The sequence below is a fragment of the Oryzias latipes genome, chromosome 14, assembly GCF_053564925.1.
Source record: "Oryzias latipes strain Hd-rR chromosome 14, Olatipes_Hd-rR_3.1".
Lineage (NCBI taxonomy): Eukaryota > Metazoa > Chordata > Actinopteri > Beloniformes > Adrianichthyidae > Oryzias > Oryzias latipes.
Window position 1 is genome coordinate 20,047,276 of NC_136250.1, and position 26,403 is coordinate 20,073,678.

The window sequence follows — 26,403 nt, forward strand, 5'->3', positions numbered from 1 at the left end:
CGAATTTCTTACAAACTATTGCTGCTAATCTGTAGAAACGATGTCCTCTAAAACAACACAAGTTTTGGATTACGGCACAATCAACACTGGGAACACTTTGAAAATAGATCACAAGATTATTGGAGGAGGAATTTAAATTTTCTTTTTTTCTTTTCTAACGTGATCAGCAAGGTGCTGTGAATCATGCCAACATATCGAGTGGTCCACCAAATATTTTGACCTTTTTTTTTTTTAAATATATTGTTAGAAACTGTTGCAGCCCAACAAGATCAAAGCAACACTGAATGTAATAAAGGTCATGCCAGAACAGATAAAGCTTTAGAAAACACCCTGAAGAACTATATATGCTAAACCATTTGCATGTTAGGCCCTCTGTACTCTTGTCAGTCTTTGTTACCATGGCATCCTTTTTTTCTCGTGATTTCAAGGCGGGTTGCACGGTGTAGTGGTTAGCACTTTTGTTTCAGTGAGAAGAGTTTGCATGTTCTCTGGGCACTCCGGCTTCCTCCCTCTATCCAAAAATGTGTTTCATAGGTGGTAGATGGTTATAAAATCGCCCTTTAGTTGTGAGTTTGTGTTTTTTTTTGTGTGTGTACCTCCATGATGGACCGGCAGGCTTTCCATGGTGAATCCCGACTTGGGGCTGATGTAGCTGGGACGGGCTCCAGCGACCCCCATGACCCTGCACAGGACAAAGCGGGTTTAGAAAGTGGATAGATGGATTTAACAGGCAGCCTCTCAGTGTCCTACCACCCAGGCCTCCTCCAAATGAAGCGGGAGAGATCCGCCTGTCAGTCGAATGTGGTTGTCATAGACGGGAACGAATCACTTAGACGTAAATGTTTGCCAAAGAAATGTTCGTAACACCCACGATGGGGACACGAGACACACATTGAAAGCACATGTCTAGTAAGTTCTGAAACATGTGGTGCTTCAAGGGATAGCTGCAGCATGTGTGCGCCTCCAACCACCTCGCTTGTAGAATTGAGAAGGTGTAGGCATGGTTGCACCCCCCCCCCCCCAACTGTGTACATCACCCACAGATATCTGAGCTAAAACAGCTAACATCTCACTTAGATCATCCCTAATTAATCTGTCACCAGACGCTGCACTCTACTTGGTGTCGTTATGACACATTCTCCTGCTCGCAATCACAAAAGCACTGAGAAAATAGCTAAATAAGAAGTAGCAGCCCCCTAAAGGCACCAGTGTTCACCCATAGCCTATTTTAAGGGAGGCTGCCAGCAGCTGTCAAGATGTCTCTCTTTTGGTGTAGAGAGGTGTGAGATAAACGGGTTTCTGTGTAATCCACAGGTTTTAAACAGAAATACAACGACAACAAAGACACTGACCAACAGCAACATATTGATTTTCTGGTCCAGCAGTGACAAAAGGCCTTTTGTCTAACATCTCTTATCTGCTCCTGGTTCCTGCTCCTCTCTGAACCCTGCGGTGCTTTAGTAACTTGCATTGATGCTTCATTAGGACACCTTTAATTAATTTCTGTTGGACTACTGGTGAACTCTTTTTAGTTATTTATTTTTTCATATGCTTTTTCATGCCGTGAGTCCAAGCTTAAGTGTAGCTGGGAAAAAAAAAAAGATGTTTAATTTGTTTTGACCTGATATTTAAATGGAGCATGGCCTCTGGTGCCCACTCAGAAGCTGTCCAAAATCTTTTTCTTTTCGAATGACACATGCACTGCAATTTGTCAAGTTAATTGCAATTATAATAAGCTTAAAGTACTATTACCCTCTGGAAATTTGCTCCCTTATACAACGGTGGAGGGTGTACTAGCATCAATGCCATCTGACTGAACTGAAAGATGCAGCAGAGCCAAAGGCAATGAAAGTATGTCCAAATCTTATATTTGTATGTGGAAAAAAGTGCATCCTAAAACATTACAGAATTGCTATAAAATTAACAATTTCAACATGGAATTTGAAGGGATTTGGATTAATGGTTATTTGAAGCTGTTCTCCACAGCAGTTTTGATAAAGCAGTATGGAGACAGACATAGGCTGACAAGGGGAGTTTCTGTGTTACACTCAAGACAGGGGTTTTAAAAAAATGTTTCACTATCCAATCAAAGTGATATCATTTTATTTGCAATTAGCCAAAAACGAAACAAAACAAAAAAATATTACTTATTTTAAAGACCCACACCGACAAAAAAATTGTTTTTATCATGTTCTTGTGGCATTTTTTTAATTATAAAGCAATTTAAGCTTAAAATAGCCTTTGTGAGTATTTCTTTATTCAAATTACTGTAAATCATGGGTAGAGAATAACGATATAATTTAATGTAACAATGATGTAGAATACATGCTGGGCGGGGCCACCAGCTCCCTGCCCGAGCTCTCAACAACAGGAAAATAAAGGGGGGGTGGGGGAGCTCCCCGTCATTGGTCCTGCCCAAAACTCAGAGGTGAATTTCTAATGAATTAAAGCTGCTATGCAGAAACTATGTTCTTAAAGAAACATGTGTCATGATATGACGCAGATTCTGAATGACCCAAGTGCTGGAACCCGGAAGGAGACTCGGACAGGAGGTAAGTCTGAAGTAGATTTTAATTGGGCTGAAGATGAGTGTTGGCGTCTTCCCAGAAGGTGGAGCGTCAGCTGGCTGGAGGCGTCTTGACGAGGAGATCCAGGAGCGAAGCACGAGTGACCAGAGGACTGCGACCAGGTGAGTATCAGAGTGGATAATTCCTGAGGCAGATTGAGAGGGATAATTAAAGACATGAAACTTGGCAATAAACAGGAGCAAGGATAGGTCAGACTAAGCACCATGGGAGGAACAACGAACTGGCGTCGGCTGAAGATCCACAGACTCCTTAAGAAGGCTGCAGCAGTGATGAGGTGAGTGAGAACAGCTGGTCGCGTCAAAGGCAGAGAAGGTGGGGGAGGGGGAGAGTAACTGACAGGCCACCATGACAGTACCCCCCCCTCAACGACCGCCACCTGGCGGTCCAAGACGACGATCCGGATGGGCCCGGTAGAAGTCGTCGATGAGGGTATGGTCCAGAATCAGGGAACGGGAAATCCAAGAACGTTCCTCCGGACCATACCCCTCCCAATCCACCAGAAACTGCACACCCCGCCCACGGCGCCGGACATCCAGGATCTTGCTGACCGTAAAGGCGGGGGCGCCGTCGATGGTACGGGCGGGTGGCGGGGAAGTGGACGGCGGGCAAAGCGGACTCTCAGTGACCGGCTTGACCTGAGAAACGTGGAACGTGGGATGCACCTTAAGGGCTGCCGGGAGACGCAGCCTGACACAAGCGGGATTGACGACCCGGTCAATGGTGTAGGGCCCGATGAATTTGGGGGCCAATTTACGGGATGAGGCTTGGAGAGGAATGTTTCGGGCAGATAACCAAACCTTTTGGCCAGACTGGTAACTGGGACTCACCCCCCTGTGGCGGTTGGCTATCTGGCAGTTGCTCTCCTTAGTGCGAAGGAGAGCCGCCCTGGTCTGCAGCCAGATGTTCCGACACCGTTGGAGGTGGAGCTGGACCGAAGGCACTGCCAGAACCAATTCCTGAGAAGGAAACAAAGGGGGTGAGTAACCCAAGGATGCCTCAAAAGGAGATATGCCTGTGGCGGTGGAAGAATGGGAATTGTGGGCATATTCCACCCACACCAGGTACTTGGACCAGTCAGCTTGATTCTGGGCTACCAGACACCTGAGAGCCGCTTCCAGTTCTTGGTTCGCCCGTTCTGCCTGTCCATTAGATTGGGGGTGGTAGCCCGATGTGAGGCTCACGGTGGCTCCCAGGGCGGAACAGAAAGCCCTCCAAACTTGCGACGTAAACTGAGGTCCACGATCAGACACTATGTCGCTGGGAATTCCATGATGACGAAAAACATGATTTATGAGGACGTCGGCCGTTTCAGAGGCTGAAGGCAGCTGAGGCAGGGGAATAAACTGAGCGGCTTTAGAAAAACGATCAATAATAGTCAGGATTACCGTATGGCCTTGGGACGGTGGTAGTCCGGAGACGAAATCCACCGTTATGTGGGACCAGGGACGGCTGGGCGTGGACAGGGGTAGCAGATGTCCAGAGGGAGGCCGGTTGGAGGTTTTCGAGCGGGCACAGGTGGTACAGGCCGCAATATACTCCTTGACATCGCGCTCCATGGTGGGCCAAAAGAAACGACGCTTGAGTAGTCGGGAGGTACGGTAAACTCCTCCATGGCAGGCAATGCGGGATGTGTGTCCCCATGTGAGGACTTCAGATCTTAGGGCGTCTGGAACAAAGAGAGTGCCCGGAGGACAGGAGATGCCATCAGGAATCTCTCCTTGGGCCTGGAGTACCTTGCTCTCGACCTCCCAGGTAAGATTGCCGATAAAACATGAAGCAGGAAGTATAGGAGAGTCAGAGGTAGTCTCGGAGGTGTTGTATTTGCGAGATAGGGCATCAGGTTTGATGTTGCGGCTGCCAGGACGATAGGTGATTGTGAAATGGAATCGATCAAAAAACAAGCACCACCGGGCCTGACGGGAATTGAGTCATTTGGCACTGCGAAGATAGGCCAGGTTCTTATGATCAGTTAATACTAGGAAAGGCTTTTCTGCTCCCTCCAGCCAGTGACGCCATTCTTCTAATGCCAATTTTATGGCCAAAAGTTCACGGTTACCCACGTCATAATTTTGTTCGGCGGGACTTAGTTTCCGTGAAAAAAAAGCACAGGGCTTGAGTTTACCGGTGTCCTCGCGTTGTGATAAGACAGCTCCTACACCGGAGTCCGAGGCGTCCACCTCCACGATGAATTGTTTGGTAACATCGGGCTGAATCAGGATGGGAGCAGACACAAAAAGGGACTTGAGTTTTCTGAAGGCGGCATCAGCCTCCGGGTTCCAGGCGTAAACTTTGTTTATGGAGGTGAGTTGGGTGAGTGGGGCAGCTATACTGCTATAATTACGTATGAACCGGCGGTAGAAATTGGCAAACCCAAGGAACTGTTGCAGTTTTTTACGAGTTTGCGGTATCTCCCATTGAGTGACGGCCTCAATTTTAGCTGGATCAGGGCGGATATTGCCAGCCTCAATGATGTAGCCCAGAAAAGGGATGGAGGACACGTGAAACTCGCATTTCTCTGCTTTGACGTAAAGCTGATTTTCGAGCAACCTCTCAAGAACTAGACGGACGTGATGTTCATGTTGGGATTGATCGGTGGAATAAACAAGAATATCGTCCAAATAAACAAAAACAAACCTATTAAGGAAATCCCTCAGGACGTCATTTACAAGTCGCTGAAAGACCGCAGGGGCGTTGGTAAGACCGAACGGCATAACAAGGTATTCATAATGCCCCAACGGGGTGTTAAACGCCGTTTTCCACTCATCTCCGTCACGCATGCGTACCAAGTGATAAGCGTTACGGAGGTCGAGTTTCGAGAAAATCTTAGCCTGTTGTACCGAGTCAAACACAGATTCGAGTAATGGTAGGGAATATTTGTCTTTGACCGTGATTTGATTGAGCTCGCGGAAGTCAATACATGGCCTGAGAGACTTATCCTTCTTCTCCACAAAGAAAAACCCTGCGCCGACAGGAGAAGAAGAGGGGCGGATATGACCCAAAGAGAGGGCTTCTTGTATATAGCTTTCCATGGCGCTTTTTTCGGGTCCCGATAGATTGTATAGCTTCCCCTTGGGAAGGGGAGCCCCATTTAACAGCTCGATGGAGCAATCATAGGGACGATGAGGGGGCAGAGCGCTAGCTTTGGATTTAGAAAAAACCGAACGAAGGTCGTGGTAACAGGAGGGGACTTTAGAAAGGTCGATATCCTTCCCTAGACCAGGGTCGGGATAATTAGTGATGGGCATGGCCGAGTGTAGGCAGTTGGCCATACAATAGGTGCTCCAGTTAACGACGCGAGGTGAAACCCAGTCAATATGCGGATTGTGTTTCTGGAGCCACGAGAAGCCAAGAATTATGGGTGTTTGAGGGCACTGAGTGACAAAAAACTGACAGTATTCACGATGATTACCGGAGGTCAGAATGAGAAAAGGACTGGTACGCTTAGTAATGCGAGTTAGTTGTTTTCCACCCAGCCCAGCCGCGTTGATAGGCGTGGAAAGGTCTTCGACTGAAAGCGAGAGGTCATGAACAAGACGTTGGTCTATTAAACTATGCTCTGCACCAGAATCTACAAGCGCTTGGAGTTCAAATACTTGGCATTTATTACTGACTTTGACAGGAACAAACAAGAACTTAGAGCTAGGTGCTGGTTCAGGATTTTCCCCCCGTGGCCTGTCAACTAACGGGGGGGTTCGAGAATTTAACCGGACGTTACATTGAGAGACAATGTGACCAGTCTGACCACAATAGTAGCATAATCCCTCATCACGACGTCTTTGTCTTTCTTCAGAGGAAAGCTTGGCGTGACCAATTTGCATGGGTTTGTCAAGATTGCAAGTAGCAGTATCACGGTTGGATGGTAGGGTAATCCTAACCGGGGAAACGAGAGTAGCTGAAGGCGGCGGAGGCTTACGCTTTTGTTCGACGTGGCATTCACGTAACCGGACATCGGACCTCAAGGAGGCGGCGACAAGGTCTTCAAAGGTGTCCGCTTCTGGCTGTGAACATAGGTGGTCTTTAATGCGATCGTTCAACGATTGATAATAGATGCCTTTGAGTGCGGGATCCGGCCAACCTGCTTCAACCGCCAGAATGCGGAAGTCGATTAGATGGTCACTTACCGGGCGGTTACCTTGTTTGAGACTCAGTAACCGCCGGGTGGCTTCTTCCTGCTTTCTGGGTTGGTCAAACACTAGACGGAATTCCCCAATGAAGCGGTCGAAAGGTAGGTGTGTGATGGGATGGGTGGCTAGGAAAGCCTGAGCCCACTGAAGCGCCTTGCTGCGGAGTGAATTAACAATCAGAGATATGCGGCTGTGATCGGCCTGATAATACCTGGGGGCCTGTTGGAAGATTAGTTGGCATTGAAGCAGGAACCCTCCGCAGGTCTCAACGTTGCCGTAAAAAGGTTCCGGCTGTAGACGGACATTTTCCGGGACGAAGGCGGAAGAGGAAGTGGGGTTGTTGCCGGAACTAGGAACTTGGGCAGCGGCTGCAGGGGAAGAGGATTGACTGGTTAATTCAAACAGTGTCTGAGAGATGCTGTTGAGACGGCGAAATAGATCCTGCTGGGCTGTGGACATTTGAGTTAGAGCGTCCGCTTGACTACTCAGGAGGTTTCCTTGCAGGGTGATGGTGTGACGGAGCCCCACCGGGTCAGCTGGGTCAGAAGTTTGGCCAGTTCGTTCTGTCAATATATGACGCAGATTCTGAATGACCCAAGTGCTGGAACCCGGAAGGAGACTCGGACAGGAGGTAAGTCTGAAGTAGATTTTAATTGGGCTGAAGATGAGTGTTGGCGTCTTCCCAGAAGGTGGAGCGTCAGCTGGCTGGAGGCGTCTTGACGAGGAGATCCAGGAGCGAAGCACGAGTGACCAGAGGACTGCGACCAGGTGAGTATCAGAGTGGATAATTCCTGAGGCAGATCGAGAGGGATAATTAAAGACATGAAACTTGGCAATAAACAGGAGCAAGGATAGGTCAGACTAAGCACCATGGGAGGAACAACGAACTGGCGTCGGCTGAAGATCCACAGACTCCTTAAGAAGGCTGCAGCAGTGATGAGGTGAGTGAGAACAGCTGGTCGCGTCAAAGGCAGAGAAGGTGGGGGAGGGGGAGAGTAACTGACAGGCCACCATGACAACATGTTTTTTTTATTTATTTTGGTGTAAAATTAAAATATCTCTGGTGTGCTTTTAAAATGTATCAAAAGATGATCGCAGTTGGTTTAACCCTTGTGCTATTCAAAGCACGTTAAGTTGGGAATGGGGTCATCTGGACCCCACAAGATGGTGCGCTAAACCTTTTTTTATTTATTTTTGTCTTGTTCTTCAGTGGTGTTCATGGATTACATGAAACCCTCTCTACGTTTATCCACCTTTGTCATGGTAGGGATAACACGTCAAGGTAAGGGTGGGGTCATCTGGACCCCATAAAATAGCACAAGAGTTAAAGGGTCTCATTTTCTCTGGAAGTGCCTACATAGATGACAGAGAGGCAGGAAGTCTGGTCACTTTTGACCAAAAGAAAAAGCCTCAAATGGAGTAGGTAGGTGGTTGGATGAACAGGTAGATGGAGATCCTCTTGGCAGAAGTGAAGATCAGCATGGCTGTGAAGTTTTCCTTTGGCCTGAGGCGAGACACTACAGCAAACAAGCAGCCTCCAAAAAGCGCCGTTCTTCTCCGTTAGCATGCATTAAGTGATCTCTTTTCATTTTATGGTGACCTCATTAGTTGTAAAGGACAGTGGGGATGGTGAATATGCATTTCAAATGCAGAGGAAATTATGCAGTATCTTTTTAAAAAACCTTGCCAAGAGCGTAACCAGGGGTCATGAAGATCAATGAAAATGTCCTCTGGGGAACAATGAATGAACCTGTTTCAAAAGATCATGGCTGTCATACTCCAGCCTGAGAAAAAAAACAGTGCAGAAGAACTCTATCATTTTTTTCTGCATAGTGATGAAAATGACTGGGAAAAGATAGATAGTAGTTTGTTTCTTCTTGTAAGAAATATTGTATATTCTAGTCTATAATTTGCATTTTATAAGCCTTGGTTTTCTTTTTCAAGAAATGATAATCCAGAACTTGAAATTGGATTAAACACCCTGGACCTTGTTCTAACCCATGGTATAGAGATCAGCCAGCTGAGTGTCCTTCCTCTTAACCCCATCATTTCTGATCACTTTCTGATTACCTTCCAGTTTACACTGGAACATCCTTCTGTCCCAGTGAATAAGAAACAGCTTAGAAGAACCTTAACTGACCGTTCTGTGTCTGAGTTTAAACACACAGTTCAGCCAGTACTTAGTGATATTCTGAGAAAATACTCTGAGACCAGCTCCCATATTATCAGTCCTAATATAAATGACCACTTTGTTAATGATGCCTTACAAGCCCTCAGGAGTACACTCGATGTTGTTGCCCCCTTGAAACCTAAGTTCGTCAGACAAAACCGAGTAGCACCGTGGTTTAACGCTGAAACTCGTTCTCTTAAACAAGAAACCCGTAAGTTGGAAAGGGAATGGCGCCGCTCCGGTTCAGAGCAGTCTCTGAATACCTGGAAACATAGCCTTTTAAATTATAAAAAAGCCCTGCGTAGAGCTAGAAGCCAGTACTATTCAACCTTAATATCAGAGAATGGAAATAATCCAAGATTTCTTTTTAGCACTATTGCTAAATTAACTCGCAGTCAGAGCTCAGTAGAACCACATGTTCCTGTTTCTCTCAGCTCTGATGATTTTCTTACATTTTTCGACAGTAAAATCTCAAATATTAGACATAAGTTAAATCAAGTTATTCCTACTATCAGCCCAGAGCAGGCTGAAGCGGTAGAAGTGGAGGCATCCATAGAAACCTCTGTAACATTGGACTGCTTCACTGCTGTGGATCAAGCGGAAATAACATCAATTATTACGTCCTCCAAATCCTCAACGTGTCTGTTAGACCCAATTCCCACTAGACTTTTTAAAGAAACTTTTCCCCTAATTAATGATCCCATATTAACAATGATAAATGCCTCTCTGGAAACGGGTTACGTGCCACAGTCTTTTAAATATGCAGTTGTTAAACCTCTTCTGAAAAAGCCCAGTTTGGATCCTAGCATCTTGGCCAACTATAGACCGATATCAAACCTGCCCTTTATTTCTAAAATCCTAGAAAGAGTTGTAGTTAAGCAGCTTTACTGCCACCTACAGGGCAACAGCCACTTTGAAGACTTTCAGTCGGGGTTTAGACCTCACCACAGTACGGAAACTGCACTAGTTAGAGTCTCTAATGACTTGTTATTGGCCTCAGAAAAGGGACTACTTTCTATTCTGGTCCTGTTGGACCTCAGTGCAGCCTTTGACACTATCGACCACGGTATTTTACTCCATAGATTAGAGCAGGACATAGGGATCAGAGGATCTGCTCTCCAGTGGTTTAAATCCTATCTGTCCGATAGGTACCAGTTTGTTAATGTAAATGGCCGTTCCTCTCAGTGCACTCGAGTCAACTATGGAGTCCCACAGGGCTCAGTCTTGGGACCGATCCTGTTTACGCTTTATATGCTACCCCTAGGAAACATAATCAGGAAACACAGCATTAACTTTCATTGTTATGCCGACGATACGCAGTTGTATTTATCCATGAAGCCTGACCAGAATGACCAGATAGAGAAACTGAACGCTTGCATCAGTGACATCAAGACCTGGATGACAATTAATTACCTCCTCTTGAACCCAGAAAAAACTGAGGTCATTATACTTGGTCCTAAAAACCTCAGAGATACTCTGTCTGCTCAGATAGTCTCCCTGGATGGCATAAGTATAGCCCCCAATTCCACAGTTAGAAACCTTGGGGTTTTACTTGACCAGGATTTATCATTTAAGGCTCACATATCTCAGGCGTGCAGAACTGCCTTATTTCACCTGCGGAATATTGCTAAGATCAGAAATATACTTTCTAAGAGTGATGCTGAAAAACTCATCCATGCATTTGTTACTTCGAGGCTGGATTACTGTAACTCCTTGTTAGCAGCGTGTCCTAAGAGTTCCTTAAGAAGTCTCCAGCTTGTTCAGAACGCAGCAGCTAGATTCTTAGCTGGAACTAGCAGAAGAGATCACATCACTCCTGTGTTAGTTTCGCTCCATTGGCTCCCAGTTGATTCCAGAATCAAGTTCAAGATCCTCCTGTTAACCTATAAGGCCTTACATGGAATGGCCCCGTCCTATATTAAGGACCTCATAGTCCCTTACCATCCAATGAGAACACTTCGCTCGCAAAATGCAGGACTGCTTGTGGTTCCTAGAATTAGTAAAAGTACGGTTGGAGGTAGAGCGTTTAGTCACCAAGCCCCTGTCTTATGGAATAAACTCCCAGCTCATGTAAGAGAGGCCGACTCAGTTTCTACATTCAAAGCTAGACTGAAAACATTCCTCTTTGGACAGGCTTATTGTCAGACTAGTTAGTATTCAGAGATTATTTAACTTAATGTTAATTTGTTTAAATTAAACTTAATAATAACTATTTCTTTTAAAAGGCTGCTAGAAGTTGAAGCTGGGGTAACTATGGTGTACTGGGGTTATGTCCTATTTCCTTTTTTACTTCTACCCTTCCTCTCCTCTATTCTTGATCATAATTTATCATTTAGTTCTCCATGCCTCTGTTTGGTGCAGTGCGATTCATGTATTGTCCCTCTTTTCCTCTCCCCTCCTGGGGAGTGGGAGTGCTTCCAGACTCCAGTTGGCTCATCCGTGCTCCAGTTCCTGACCGTTTACCTCGCCTTTGCTCCTGCTCCTACACCTGGCTGTGGATCCTGCCTCTGGCTCATCTCTGGCTCGTCTCTGCCCTGTACCTGTCCGAGTACCTCGCCTCTGCCGAGTACCTCGCCTCTGCTCCTGCTCCTACACCTGGCTGTGGTTCCTGTCTCCGGCTCGACTCGCGCCTTTGACTGTCCCCACAACCACGGCTGGATGAAGCTCGTCTGCTGGACTTTTATATATGTAGTTGTAGATTTAGATAAGTTAATTCTTCTCTAAGATTTCTGGTAAATCGCCTGTCCGTCCTGGGGGAGGATCCCTCCTTCATGTGGGCACCCCTGAGGTTTCTTCGTTTTTTCCGGAATCCGGTTTTTTTGGGAGTTTTTCCTTACCGCGAAGGGGGGTCTAAGGGCAGGGATGCCAGTATAGCTTAGTCAGTTTGTTAGTTCATTTTAGTATTTTACTATTGCACTCTTTGTATTCGTGATCCTTTTGAGTTCATGTTTTACTTCGAAGCCCATCGAGACGACTGTTGTTGTGATTTTGGGCTATACAAATAAAATTGAATTGAATTGAATTGAATTAAATCTGATTGTGTTTACTGATGTCAAACCAATTTTTGAGAGGTACAGGGCGCTCTGTCAAAGCATTTGTCTGTTTTTTTTTTTTACAAGTTTCAAACAAGGTTGGGTAATTTTGAATATGCTAAAACAGGTAACATGTAGCCGTGTCAGATTTATTTACATCTCACTCACAAGGTTGGGAGTTGATGGTATTGTAAATATGCTAATGTAGATAACTTAAGAGTCCTGTCAAACAATCTGAGAAGCCGGGCGGATAAAACATTTTTTTTAACATGAGGAGTGCGCCAGTCTTTTGCATCAACCAGAATAAAAACAATAAAAAGTTGACCATCTTGTTACAGATATTTTTAATGCAGCTCACTCTTCTAACGTGGCTAACATGTAGCCTGTTACAAAGAAGTTCTACAGTTACTGTGAATGGAGCTAAAAAAAGTGTGACTGACTGACTATAAGGTGCTTAAAGTGTCCCTATACATGACATAAATTCAAAAATAGACCATTCATTGAAGGTGTGCTTTATAATCTGATGTGCCCTATCGTGCAGAACATGCAATAGTCATTTTTAAAACCTTTCAAATTAAATATTTTATAGGGTCAAGTTTGTATTAAAGGAAATTCTTTATGGTGTGTCTGACTGAAAAAAATAAGTTGAGAGGCAAAGGTGTTTAAATCAGGCACTATTTGGCTATAAAAACAAAAAATATAGAACCAGATTGCTTCTCCTTTGTTTTGTCATTGTAAAGTAAAAGTTAATTTAATTTTGCATAGTTTGCATAGTCTATCTTTAAGTTCCTCAATAGTTTGTATGGAGATTTGCTTTAACACACAGCTGTTTTAACACACAGCTGTTTGTCTTTTTTTAAAGGACTGCATTGGACACCTAATTAGGCCTTTACAGCAGAACCCTTTACAGCAGCGATCCCCAACGGCCATTTGGTACCGGGCCACACAGAAAGAATAAATTACTGACCTTACTTCCGTTTTATTTATTTCAGAATCTGAAAGATGTTTTATTTTGAAAAATTGCCCGTTTCTCTGTTACATCCGTCTATGTTACTCTTGACGCAGGCCAAGGCGCTCTTTTCGGTCCCGTGATAGGTTACCATTAAAAGAAAACCCAGGAGCTAGCAAAATGAGTAAAAAACAAACGTCTTTGGAAAGTTTCTTTGCCAAGGGGAAAATGCCCTGCCAGGATACAGAGGAGGAGCCTTCTATTTCCAAAAAAAAAAAAGAAGCTACATTTAATAGACAGTACTTCTTTTTTGCACAATGAGTGTGGGAAGGGGAGAGGATGATGACACCTGTGCGATGTACAATGTCATGCGTGTCAAAATAACAGCTCAGGGTTTTGTCTGTAACGTCTCTGTACCTCCGTCATCGTAGTATTGCTACAATATTCATCTGCCTACTTTTCAAAGACCGGTCCATGGAAGTTTTCTGTGACGTCATACCGGTCCGGGGCGTTAAAAAGGTTGGGGACCACTGCTTTAAAGCATTGAAGGGCTGTTCTGATATCATGGTCACCCTTAGGATTGCCTCTTGTTTTCTTCATAAAATAAGAATGGAAGAGTGGAAGCCTTTCTTTGAAAAAACAGAAGCAACAGAGCTAATGTGCTAAGAATAACCTAAAGTCAACATTGTCACCAGTATCATTGTTTCATTTTGTTCCGCGGATTGTGAGTACAGTCATATGATGTTAAATAATTACATTAAATTAAATAATAAAGGTTTGTCCATCATCTCATCTCCCTCGTTATACCTGAAGGTGGAACACTTGGAAAAAACAAGACATCTTAATGAAATGTGTACAGATTTTCAAAGGTTATTATTGAGTGTTATTAGTAGAGTCTCTGAAATGGTTAGAGGGGGTTTTCTGTTATTTAGTTTTTCAGGACCTGAAAAACCTCATCATTGTATCTCTTTGAGGATGATCAAGGAACGTTTAAGACAGAACTGATTTCAGAATCTCCAAAGTCCTGGTGTCTCAAACTCTTTTCGAATCTGTTGAATACGTTTTCAGCAAGAAACCCTGAGCAATGGCTGAATGATATTTCAGTGTTAATCAGTGTTAAATAAAAATTTAAATCGACTTGTAGTTATGGTGTCTTCAACTGGTGACCAATAATATTATTAGCGCGTGGCTAATAGTATGTCATGTTATAATTTTTTTTTTTTAAATGATATAATGAAAAAACGTTTTAGCTGCACTGCAGATTATGTTAATCCTATATCGCTAAAGCCAGTTAAGATTGTCTTTCAGTGACAATCCCATGACTTCCGTTTTTGCGGCTTGTCTACAAATGAAAATAATGGGCTGTTCACCAGCTATTTAAAACAAAGTTAAATTCCGTTAACTGTATAGAATAGGACTGAGTAACCCCTCCCCGCTTGGTTTCCAAACAGGAAGTACCTGTTGGTTCCAAGAAGCCTAAATCCCATAGACGCTATAGCGATATAAACAGCTATTATTCAGTCTTTTTAATGGTCATGACATTTTTTCTTTATTGCAACTTATTCAAGTTATTAACTGGCCAATCAGAAACCTCAATAAATGTGGTCCCACATTTAACTTTTAAAGCATTTGTTTGAGAGATTCTGTCGGGAACTGGTGGTGGTGGATCCAAAATGCAGGTGACCGGGTTTGGTGTCAGAAAATAAAACTTTTGATAAATCAACTGAAACATGACCAAACCATTAGAATAACAAAAAGGTGGCAAAGCAGATGACCGGACACAAAGGAACTGAAAACTGGATACTTGAATAGACTGAGGGTGACTAACTAAATAATGCCAACTCTGAATGATCAACCTGAAACTGGTGAGCCTGAAAAGCAAAACAGAACATGACAAAAACACCACAAAATCCAGGTACAGAATCCTCACAGATTGCCCCAAGCCTGCTTTCAAGTAGTAAATGTTTGAACTCCGAATAAGTTCACTCCTGATTAGTGAGAGTGGTTGTTAGATCAAACTTGAGGAAACTGATGTTTCAAGTGATTTTATTTTAAAAGTAAATAAAAACAGGAAAAAAAATCAAATAAAAATGTAAAGTAAAAATGCATTAAAGTACATTCTGTTAAATTTGAGAGAAATTTAATTTAAGTAATTAAAAAATTAAAGAGAGGAAAAGGAAAGTTTAAGTCTGTAGTGGGCGCGGTGTTAATTACGGGCTCAGCTGTGCGCACCGGCGACGTCTTTGGATGAAGGGCATGCGTAGCGCCAGATCAGGCAGAGCTCGAGAGCGATCGGAAAACTCGCGATCCATCTCAAAAAACTAGTCCAAAAACCTGGTTAAAGGCATCAAAACCACGGAGGCAGCCGGTAAGCTTCGGTCGTAGTGCGGGGCATAGTTGGTGTGATCTGCTGTGCGTTAAGCGCCGGCTGCGCGTATCCGCGTCAGCTGCCACGTCATTATATGTTTGTTTAGTCTATCATTGAATGTCATTTATACAAGCACTGCTATTTATGAAATATATGTATAGCTGTATTTTCAATGAATTCCCGTCATTATGAAGTTAACTTTTTAACAAAGTAATTGTGCAAATTGAATTGATTATAGAGTCATGAATTTACGTGTTGATTAATGTTATATATTTATTGTTGTATTTATTGTGGTAAATTGATAAAATATTATGTCTTGTTTAGGTTTTTCACCATACGTACATGTATAACCAACACCTCGCCATTACTGTTGAAACCTCTCAGGAAATTGAATAAAACAGAACAAAAGGAAAAGTGTGTCTGGATGGTGTGTGAAGTCCTGCTCCTAAAACTCTGTGGATGCTTTCCCCTTTCAAGTGGGGCATGATAACTTGACAGTGGTTGCCAAAGAAACGATGACCTAGACCCACTTGGACCAATCACTGCTTACTTAAAACATTTGGCTCCAACATGGCGGCATCCATATCGCAACAGAATTGGATTATTATTTTTGGATCCTGAATTAAGTCCTTTTCAAAGTGTGACATCATACTCAGTTCTCATATACAGTCTATGGTTGTTCCTCATTGACTCTTTTGTTAAACCAAAAAAATATATTGACTACTTTCATAAGATAAAGCAGCACAAGATTTCAGCCTTGTTGCTCTGATTTTACTCTTTCACTAACAAAATAAATATTTTATTTTAATGAGAACCCTATATTGTTTTCTTATCTGAAATTGTGCTGCTGAGTGGTCTTTTAGTTGTTTGTTGTTTTAAATCCTGAGCTATAAACTAGTCTTACTGGGTGTGTTTTAAAAACTGGTATGGTTTGGTGTGGTCAAGTCTGGTTTAGAATAGTCTAGGCAACTCACCTTGGACCATCACGGCTCACGTGGGTTGAAGCTAACAACAATGGAGGTCATCCAACGACTCATTTTGGCTTTTGGTACTTGGTTCATTTAATGTTGTTTGAGGATGAAGAAGAATACAAATGGCAAGATGGCAACAACCACAGTACCAAACCTAGACCTGCATGTTTTAAAAGCCTTTTGTTTTATGATTGTTATATATATATATTTTATTCTATATTCTATTCTTTATTCTTGATTTCTTAGACGCTTCTTTTATTTGGTAACATTTCCAAAAGTAGGCGGTTGGATCTTTTCACTGGTATTTATTTGAGTAAATCCTGATAGTACTTTTTAGAATGTAAATCTACATCTATTTCCTATTTTTTAGCCTACATCAAATGTGGACAGGAGTATTGGCTGGATGGTGTACGGACTCTGTGTTTGCAGAGAAAGGAAGAAGAAAAACCATTTGGCTGAGCGTGCATTTGCAGCCTGACAAGTGGAAGTCTCCAGCTTCTCACTTCATCAACAGGGGGACTTATTCATCTTTCATGATTCATTAAAGGTTCTTGAAAACACTTTGAGCCTAATAATCATCAGTTTATATCAAACACTATAAATCATTCTCCCTGTACCTGCTGAAAGAAACATTCCTTTGGAGACAGAGTTAATGTGCCGTTTTAATGAAGACGTTTTCAAAAATAATATATTATAATATACCCCACAATATACTCTATGAAATCTCCAAAGATCAATTTACTATGAAAATCTACATTTGTAGTACAGAGATATTTATTATACTTCATTTTTTGATTCAAGCAGTCTTTTAGGTTATGAGTTTGTGATGTGTAATGTGTTTTATATTGAACTGACCTAATTTAGTCTTGAAAACACTGATAAATCGATTATTTAGAAAGGGTGAACTAAATGTTATGGTAGAAAATATAGTTGATGAACTAAATTCTTTTACTTTGAAGTGTGTTTGAAGTGACAGGATTGATTCCAAATTAACTGGAAAAATATAAAATCCACAAAATTAAATTCCAAACATTGTCAGAATAATTTAAGGTTCACTGCCAATTTTGCAAATAGTTGAATTATTTTGAACTGATTTTAGTTTAATATTGATTCAACAAATATTTTTGCATAATTGGAGTTTAAAGGCCCGTACACACCGGGACGAATATTCGCCAGCGTTTTTCGCCACGTTTTTTGTGTTCTCACCCAGGCGATTTTCGCTGACGATGAGCCGAGCGAACATGCAATTCATTCCCTGACATTAGATGGCGCTTAATGTAAAACAGAAATACTCCTGTACACAAGGTGGCGCTGCGCAACTTCACGCTTCTTAAAGTCGCTTTTCCCTCAGAAGAAGAGAGCAAGTATTTACGCGCTTGTCAGAATCAAACAAAGAAAACATGAATATTTCAAGCACCAGTAGCTCTAGCTCCAGTTCCAGCGATGAAGAAATTGTTCTGTTGAATGATGAAAGATGCCGGAAAAGACGTCGATTTTGGGTACATCCCATAGTTAAGAGAAGAGAAGAACATGGGGAGTTTTATCGACTGGTACAAGAGCTGAAAATGTATCAAGAGCGTTTTCGGGGATATTTTAGAATGTCCGTTAGTGAGTGCATCTTCTTCGTCTTATTTCTTCGTGGGAGTGTAGACGCTACTTGGCATATATCTTCTTCGCCGTGACGTATGTGTGCTCAGCAAGACAGTTTTGTGTTTGAGCGCCCCCAAGTTGTGTCTTACTGTAACTTCAGAAGCTCCAGACACGTGTGCAAAAGCGCCATTCTCATTGGTCGTATAGTTTTTGACGCGGCGCATCAAACCAAAAAAACGAACCCGAGGCGTTTTTTAAAAAGTGACACTTTTACGCGTGGCGTTTTTTCACGTCGGTGTGCACACTCACATTGGTGCCCTTTGTTTAGTCACGAGGCGTTAAACGTCGGCGAATCCCGGTGTGTACGGACCTTCAGACTTAAGCTGCATTAAGTTTTAGTCAAAACGTTTTTTTGTTGTTGTTTTTTTCCCCCCCGAAAATCAGCTCCATCCAAACCAACAGAGAAACACATCCTGGCAGCTGAAACTGGATCTAATTTTACCAGACAAAGATTAGACCAGGCAGCAAGCATTCTTCTCAAGAATTGAGTAAAAATTTTCATAAACCACTCTGACCATATCAATTCAAACATAACCTTAAAAATGCTCCAGTGGCATTACCTTCTCCAATAGCCTCAGCTGACAGGGCAGTGTATTACATAAGACGCAGCAGAAAACGTCTCCCATCAGCCTTTTGATTTGTGTGTCAGCTCATCCCATTTTCTGTGTAGAGGTGCATGTTCAGTCCCGTTTCCACTTATGGATGGTGGATACAAACAGATGGCAAGAATATCAAGGTGTCACCGCTTGCAAGTTACATGTAGGAAGTTGACAATGGAGGCTCTACTCACATGGAACATTTGGTGCCTGATTGGATTTTCTGCATTTGCGTGATGTGCACATGCGTGTACGTCCATGTTTGTGCATGCAAGGCAGCAATGGATACATGAGTAATCTGACAGGCTACGAACATTTGACCCGAACATTTTGTGATACTGCCTAGAAAGGACACATCTCAGCTCTGCCTCTACTGTGCATACTAAAGGGGCTCTGACCTTGGGCTTGTGCCATATGTTCCTTTACATTTACCAGAAGAATACAAACACAGATGTCTCCAACAAAACCAAAATGTCTTCATAAATGAAGCAAAAACATGCAATGGGCATTTAAATTTAAATGTACATTGAATATATGTACAAAATGATGCATGAGCCCACACTCCAGAGATCTTGACTAAATCACTTAAATTGATTTATAGCAGAAATTTGATGCAAAAGGATAAACACAGTCTGCTTATGAATTCAACTCAATATAGCTTTAATTGTGTTTATTTTCCGTTCATGTATTCTCTATTGACATCTGTTTCAATATTAACCCTTTAGCTCCACTATCGAGTACCGTAATTCTTCAATCGCTGACGCAAATAACTATTGACAGTTGCAGTCGATTCTGAAGCAGAGGAAAGTGGCTTTGTGCTGATATGCAACACTTTACAGTAGTGAAGTGGTCATGCAATCAACGTAAATCTTGTGATTCTGTCAAGAAAAGTGGCTTTATGAGAAGCCATCAGAATCAGCTGATTTATTTGATAAATGGTCAATGAATACGGTATGTCATAGAGCGTGTGCTATTTGGAAGGCGCAAAGGATCAAAAGGTACAGTCTGTTGTTTGCTAAAAGTCTTGAAATCCCATAGATTTATCTGATGACTGTTCAATGACTATTCAAATGTAATTTTCTGAATTGCTGTACTCTTGTCTTGACCCGGCAGATGGACAGGTTAGGGAAAGGGTTAGGTTAATGTTCAAGAGCACATTTAGTTTGGGATGCAACTTTTGAATTAAACATACATCAATGTCTTATTTTCTATCTTGCAAAAAAACATATAAAGGTTTTTCAAAAGCAAAATGGTCTTTGAGAAAATATGTCTTTGTGACTAGAATTGACAGATCTCTTTGCTTCTTTAAAGATATTTTTTTAAGTTTGAAGAATTCTTGGTTTATTTCTATGGGGCCTGTTTCTGCACTAAGGTACTGAAGCAAAACAGAAAAAAATAAAGCAGAAGAACAACAAAGAACATGTTGCGCCTCTGACCCAATTTGAAATTTGAATGTTGCCGATTGCTTGGCAACTTTAACGTTCATACTATACGTTAAAAACTTCTAAGGGAAAAAAGAAAAAAACAGTAGCTTGCATTGTCTAAAGTGAACCTCCTACTGAAGGCCTGCAGACATGTGAATGTTACCAACATGCTAACTTTGACCATGTCTGTGTACTCGCACATCTTTTTTTCAACATAGATCGTTTATGTGTAACATGCATTTCCAAAAAGCACATTGGTATCTTCTTAAACCTCTGCATTTCGGCAGCTGTCTGTAAATGAAGTGGATTGATAGCGCAGGGTTTGGATGCTGAAGGAATGAGGTGGCATGGAGCCTACAGTTAGCGATACATAAAGCTGTTATCACGCCTAAAGGGCTCCGACTCCCAAAGCTATCGTGAGATAAGCTCAGCCCATTCATCTGTAATGGTGTGAAGGCAACTGAACAGATCAGAGGGAGAACGCTAACCGACACAGAGGAACGAAGGGCCGATGCAGTGTTCTGACCACGGGAATCGGGGAGATCATTTCCACCACTGTTTTACAGGCTTCAAGTAAGCTTCACTTTTTGAAAAGATTATCTTCACCTTTTTAAAAACAAGATGAAACAAACCATTGTCAAATGTTCAAGTAAACAGTCCACATTCAGATTTGTTTGAAGTTCCTTGAAGTTATGCTAGTATGCATTTCAAAATGACATTTTTACTTTGTTAACATGGAATTGTTGTGAATGGTAAATGGTAAATGGCGTATACTTATATAGCGCTTTCTACCCTCTTTCGAAGGCCCAAAGCGCTTTACAGTCACAGTCCCATTCACCCATGCACACACACATTCACTGCTCCGCTGCCGAACACTGGCGCCAAACCTCCCACCAGAGGCAAGGTGGGGTTCAGTGTCTTGCCCAAGGACACTTCGACACATGGGCGTGCAAGCCGGGAATCGAACCTGCAATCTTACGATCATGGGTCGACCACCCTACCGCTGCACCACGGCTGAATGTCAAAGGTTAACATGACATAAATAAATAATTTAAAATATAATAAAACGGTTCCCGTAAAAATATTTTTCCAGCTGAGGTTTGGAATTGAGATCAATTCCTGTAATATTTTTGAAAATTAGATTTCATTTGATTTATTTATTTCAAGCATTGTAGTCAGATCAATAAGGAATTTATACAGATTAATCAAACTCATTACAGAAATTATGAAATGCATTGATTAAAGAAACAGAAAATTAAACAAACAAAAAAGACACTTGAACCACATTTGCGTAATTAAATATAGTGATCATTAAGTAATATTAAATAGATCTTGATTTTTCTGCTTGAAAAGGAGTGGGCAGAAGCAAGTTTATATAATCCCACCCCACTTTGTTTATTCATGTTATAGTTAAAATAGTTTTTCTAATCTGGTTCTGATCCGATAGATTCTTTTCAAGTTACTTGAGAAAACCTTCATTTATGATTTCAGTAAACAGTAATGGTAACCGGTATGTAATCTGCAAAACAGTGAGACTGTAAAAGGTGAACCATTTTAAATTAAGTTCATTCTTCTTTTTTCTTCTAATTTTTGCTTTGTTGGAGTGTGTGACGCTCCATATCGCCTCCCAGAGGGCACTAGAAGAAAGAGGTTATAACATAGCTGGGCTGCATTGTAAAATCCAATGCTGGTTCTGCAGAACTTCTTTACTTTTCATAGAAAATGATGGAGTTTGCATGTTCTCCCTGTGCATGCGTGGGATTTCTTCGGGCAATCCAGATCCCAAAACATGCTTCATAAGGTTAATTGATTGTGTATGTGTGTGGGAGGGACGGTGTGGCCTGCAACAAACTGGCAACCTTTCCGTGACCCCGACAGGGATATGGTGTGTTAAGAAAATGGTCTTGATGGGATAAGAAAATATGGTTGCCAAAAGCTTTTAGAGTATATTAATATTAATTTCCTTAAAAAATATTGAAGTTCTTCAGTAACATTTTACTGTTGTCAGAATCAATTTTACCCATTTTACTGTTGCCTGTGCAGTTTTATGATCTTACTTTTCTTTTTTTTTAATGTTTTGTACCACAGGGTTTTCATTGCATTGCTTCATTGTTCTTTGATTGGAAGAGGAAATGCAGTATTTTTTATGTGGCATTTGTGAGTCTGGGAAGGGCACTCACGATGTCAAACAACAAGGGTTCTTCAGGTCACTTTGATGAAACTCTGGTACCAAATTGAATTTTCAAAAGAAAAGCTTCACCAATAACTTCTCCTTCATCCCAACAAGGATAAATAAAAAAATGATTATTTGGTTCCTGATATAAAAGAAACAGAATCTCAAAGCGTCTGCTGAGATTTGTGTAAAGTGCACTATTCAAATCCATATCCTCTGTGCTTCAAAGACTTCATTTTGGCTAAAATCGATGTACCTGTTGTGTCTCCTTGAGCCGTTTAAGCACACTGACGCAGCTTAAAGCGTTTATTCACAGACGTGCACTGAAACCTGCAACTTGTCTGTGTCTTTCAGGTTTAATTGGCGTCCAGACTGCTGCGCTGGACCCGATGGGAATTTCAATGGAGAGAACCGATGAGACCACAGAGGCTACTTGAGAATGCTACCTGTCCCTCCGGCTCACCATGTCATCCTAGAAACCCTATTAACTGCTCCCCTTCCACCATCCCTCTTCTTGCCTTTGTCATTTCCTGTAACCCCCTGAGTTAGATCCCATTCTTGTCCTTGCTTACGCCCCTGCAATCTGAGCGTGCCAGTCTTTATTTTGGACATGTTTCTTTTGTTTCATGGCACCAGCCACCAAGGCTGTGGTGGGCGGCGGCCTAACATGTCTCGGCAGGTGGCTAAACCCTGTCTACTGTGGCTCCTGGGACTGGTGCTGCACCTAACGCTGTCGTCCTCTCAGCGAGTTGACCTGAAGTACCCCATCGTGTCCACAGTCTACGGAAAGGTCCGTGGTATCAGGAAGGAACTCAACAATGAGATTTTGGGCCCGGTAGAACAGTTTTTAGGTGTGCCATACGCCACCGCTCCTGTCGGCGAGCGGCGCTTCCAGCCTCCCGAAGCGCCCGGCTCCTGGCAGGAGATCCGCAACGCCACTCAGTTCGCACCCGTGTGTCCCCAGAATGTACACGGCGTGTTACCAGAAATCATGCTACCTGTGTGGTTCACTGACAACCTGGATGCAGCAGCCACCTATGTTCAGAACCAGAGCGAGGACTGCCTTTACCTCAACATTTATGTGCCGACAGAAGACGGTAAGTTTGCACTTTGACAGAGAGCTGTATAAATAGATGCAGGATTTCAGGAGTCCAGGAATCCATAGCACTTCTTTGCATTTAGAATGGTGTCAGAGTGAAATCCTGGTTGTCACTGTGAATATCTCGAAGATCATTTTGCATCTCTATTGTTAGGCTGAAAAACCCTTTCTCAATGCGACAGCTTGTGCTTTCTTCAATATTTCTACTCTGACTCCCACAAAGTGGGTCATTTTGATTTATCAACTCAGAGACAGAAGTTTGTGATGTCAGAGGAATCCTAAAGACAAGCTTTAGGAATTGTACCAGTTTTGTCTGCAATCCCCTTTTGAATAACTACAAGATAAATCATGTTACACAGTCAACTTATACTCCAAACACACTTGATTTTGGTTAAAATTTCATTTAAGGTTGTGTCACACAGATGCATTTTCCACATCTGATATTTCAGTCTTTTATGATAGAGAAGTGGACAAAATTGTTGCTCTCAGTTAAAGAAATAAAGTCCATGCTCACTGAAATGACTTGAAACGTTCAAAAGTAACAATAAATTTAAATTTATTGAAGATTAAATGATCAAAATCAGCCATTACTTTTGAGTTGTTAATTTACAGAATAATTAAAAAAAAAAAACTAATGAAATGGGGCTGGACAAAACTGATGGTACCCATAACCTTTTGAGGCAATCCCTGCAATGAAACGGTTTCTGTATTTGTCAATGAGCCTTCCGCACCTGTCCACAGGTGTTTTGGCCCACTCCTCATGAGCAAACTGCTCCAGTTGTCTCAGGTTTAACGGGTGTCTTCTCCAAATGGCATGTTTCAGCTCCGTCCACAGATGTTCAATGGGATTCAGATCTGGGCTCATAGAAGGCCACTTCAGAATAGTCCAACGCTTTTCTCTTAGCCATTCTTGAATGTTTTTGGCTGTGTGTTTTGGATCGTTGTCCTGTTGGAAGACCCATGACCTGCCACTGAGACCAAGCTTTCTGACACTAGGCAGCACATTTCTATCCAGAATGCCTTGATAATCTTGAGATTTCATTTTACCTTGCACAACTTCTAGACACCCTGTGCCAGATGCAGCCCCAAAACAGAACTGAGCCCCCTCCATGTTTCACAGTAGGGACAGTGTTCTTTTGGTTGTATGCTTCATTTTTGAGTCTACGAACATAGAGCTGATGTGCCTTACCAAAAAGCTCCAGTTTTGTCTCATCTGTCCAATGGAAATTTTTCCATTGGACAGATGGCTTCTCAACATGCATTTTTGCAAATTCCAGTCTGGCTTTTTTATGATTTCCTTTCAACAGTGGTGTCCTCCTTGGACGTCTCCCATGAAGTCCACTCTGGCTCAAACAACAACGAATGGTGCGATCTGACACTGATGTACCTTGATCTAGGAGTTCACCTTTAATGTCTTTGGAGGTTGTTCTGGGCTCTTTGGATACAGTTCCAACTATCCGTCTCCTCAATTTGTCATCAATTTTCCTCTTCCGGCCACGTCCAGGGAGGTTGGCTACTGTCCCGTGGGTCTTAAACTTCTGAATAATATGTGCCACTGTCGTCACAGGAACTTCAAGCTGCTTAGACATGGTTTTATAGCCTTTATCTTTCCAATGTTTGCTTATAATTTAGTTTCTAATGTCCTTGGACAATTCTCTCCTTCGATTTCTGTTGTCCATGTTCAGTGTGGTACACACCTTTTCACCAAACAGCAACGTGACTATTTGTCTCCCTTTAAATAGGCAGACTGATTATGGGTTTGAAAACAGCTGTGATGTCAATTAAAGGACATACCTGGGTTCATCATGAGCCCCTGGGCAATTAGTTCTCAGTCTATTATGGAGGTACCATCATTTTTGTCCAGCCCTATTTCATTGGTTTATTTATTTTAAATATTTCTGTTAATCAAAAACTCAAAAGTAATGGCTGATTTTGATTATTTAATTTTCAATAAATTTAAATTTATTGTTACTTTTGAATGTTTCAAGTCATTTCAGTGAGCATTGTGGACTTTCTTTCTTTAACTATGGGGTACCAACAATTTTGTCCACCACTGTACACGTCAGTTGAGGGTTGCGGCCAACGGATCTCAACATGAATTTGGTTTTGAGCTGTTAAAAATGTTTAGTCGGTTGAGATTTACACAATTCACTCCTATTCTACATAGTTTGTACGCAATTATTACATAAATCGTATGCAATAGTGCATGATTTTTGCAAATTTGTGGCTTTCCACGATTGTTCCACGTGCGTCTTAACGACTTTTCACGCATGTACCACAGATGTATAACTTTTAAATGGCGTATTCTGCGCACATATCGCATTCAAATTACATAACTGACGCACGGATCACCAGTGAATTGCACAATAATTGCACAGTTCATGTACATGGATTTATGTGTTCTTTGCTGGGTTTGTTCTGACTTCTTCCGTGGTTTTAACGTGGTTGATTCGTGATACATCTTCAAAAATTTCACGTAAAGACTACAACTTTTCCAAGTTTATTCACTTATGACCAATTTTCATCCATGCAATATGCGTAAAATATACATAGTTTCTGTGTTACACGGCCTCAAAGGAACATTATGTAACCCTAGTATTTAAAATAGCTGCTACAGACCATATTCAGCACTGCTGCCTCTCCTCTCAAAACACCTGAGGTCACGGATGTTAAACCACACCGTTCTCGGTATAATATTCAGGCAAAGTTTTGTCACAAACTGCTGGTTCCTTTCCAGTTAACCAACTGTGGCGAATGCTGTTGCAGCACTTGTCTTCTAGCTGTCTGCATAAAATGCCATTCACACTTGCAGGCATGGTAGGTTGGAAATTAAGTGGCACGTTACTGACATGGTCAGGAGAAAATTGAACAGCCCATGTGTCAGTCTTAAAATATCCCATTGTGCTCCACAGTGAAATATATATCCTAGTTAGATTGAAACGTTTTTTAAAAGTCTTTTAGGGTTTTTCAGGTCACATTGCTGCTTTAAACACCTTTTAATGACGTAGTTAAAAAAAAAAGGATCACTTTAAATCAGAACTGGACGAAAATATCAATTTATCTTAAAGCAGGTTGTCTAAAATCCCATTGTTTGATTTTTAAAGTCCCCCTCCGATGAAAACCATGTCTTTTAAGTTTTTGACATGTAAGTGTGGCATTTTTCTAATGAAAGAGAAAAAAATTAATAAAAATGTTTGCATTTCTGAGTATTTCTCCTTTTAAATCGCTGTCAATCAAACTGTCGCAGAGGCGCTTGGTT

The 26,403-nt window shown here is 42.0% G+C and overlaps 2 protein-coding genes across 6 annotated transcripts in view; one reads left to right on the plus strand and one right to left on the minus strand.

Moving 5' to 3' along the window:
* The window catches only part of nlgn2b (neuroligin 2b), a 140,177-nt gene that overhangs the window by 31,893 nt on the left and 81,881 nt on the right, over positions 1-26,403 (plus strand). For 2 of the 5 annotated variants that reach the window (XM_023962099.2, XM_023962100.2), the window contains exon 2: positions 22,400-23,142. In XM_023962099.2, coding sequence (XP_023817867.1) covers positions 22,656-23,142 — 487 coding nt within the window. In that variant the 5' untranslated portion in view covers positions 22,400-22,655. Of the gene's footprint in view, positions 1-8,667; positions 15,232-22,399; positions 23,143-26,403 lie in introns of those variants that run through there. The other 3 variants (XM_078930301.1, XM_078930300.1, NM_001201507.1) reach the window with 3 other exon arrangements.
* On the minus strand, positions 4,246-8,158 carry LOC144983808 (uncharacterized). Its single transcript, XM_078931221.1, has 7 exons — positions 7,582-8,158; positions 6,710-7,503; positions 6,304-6,586; positions 5,372-5,547; positions 4,745-5,119; positions 4,322-4,501; positions 4,246-4,254 (listed from the first exon to the last, which is right to left on the minus strand). Exons 1-7 carry the CDS (start codon positions 7,724-7,726, stop codon positions 4,246-4,248), a joined length of 1,962 nt encoding a protein of 653 aa, XP_078787347.1. The 5' UTR covers positions 7,727-8,158.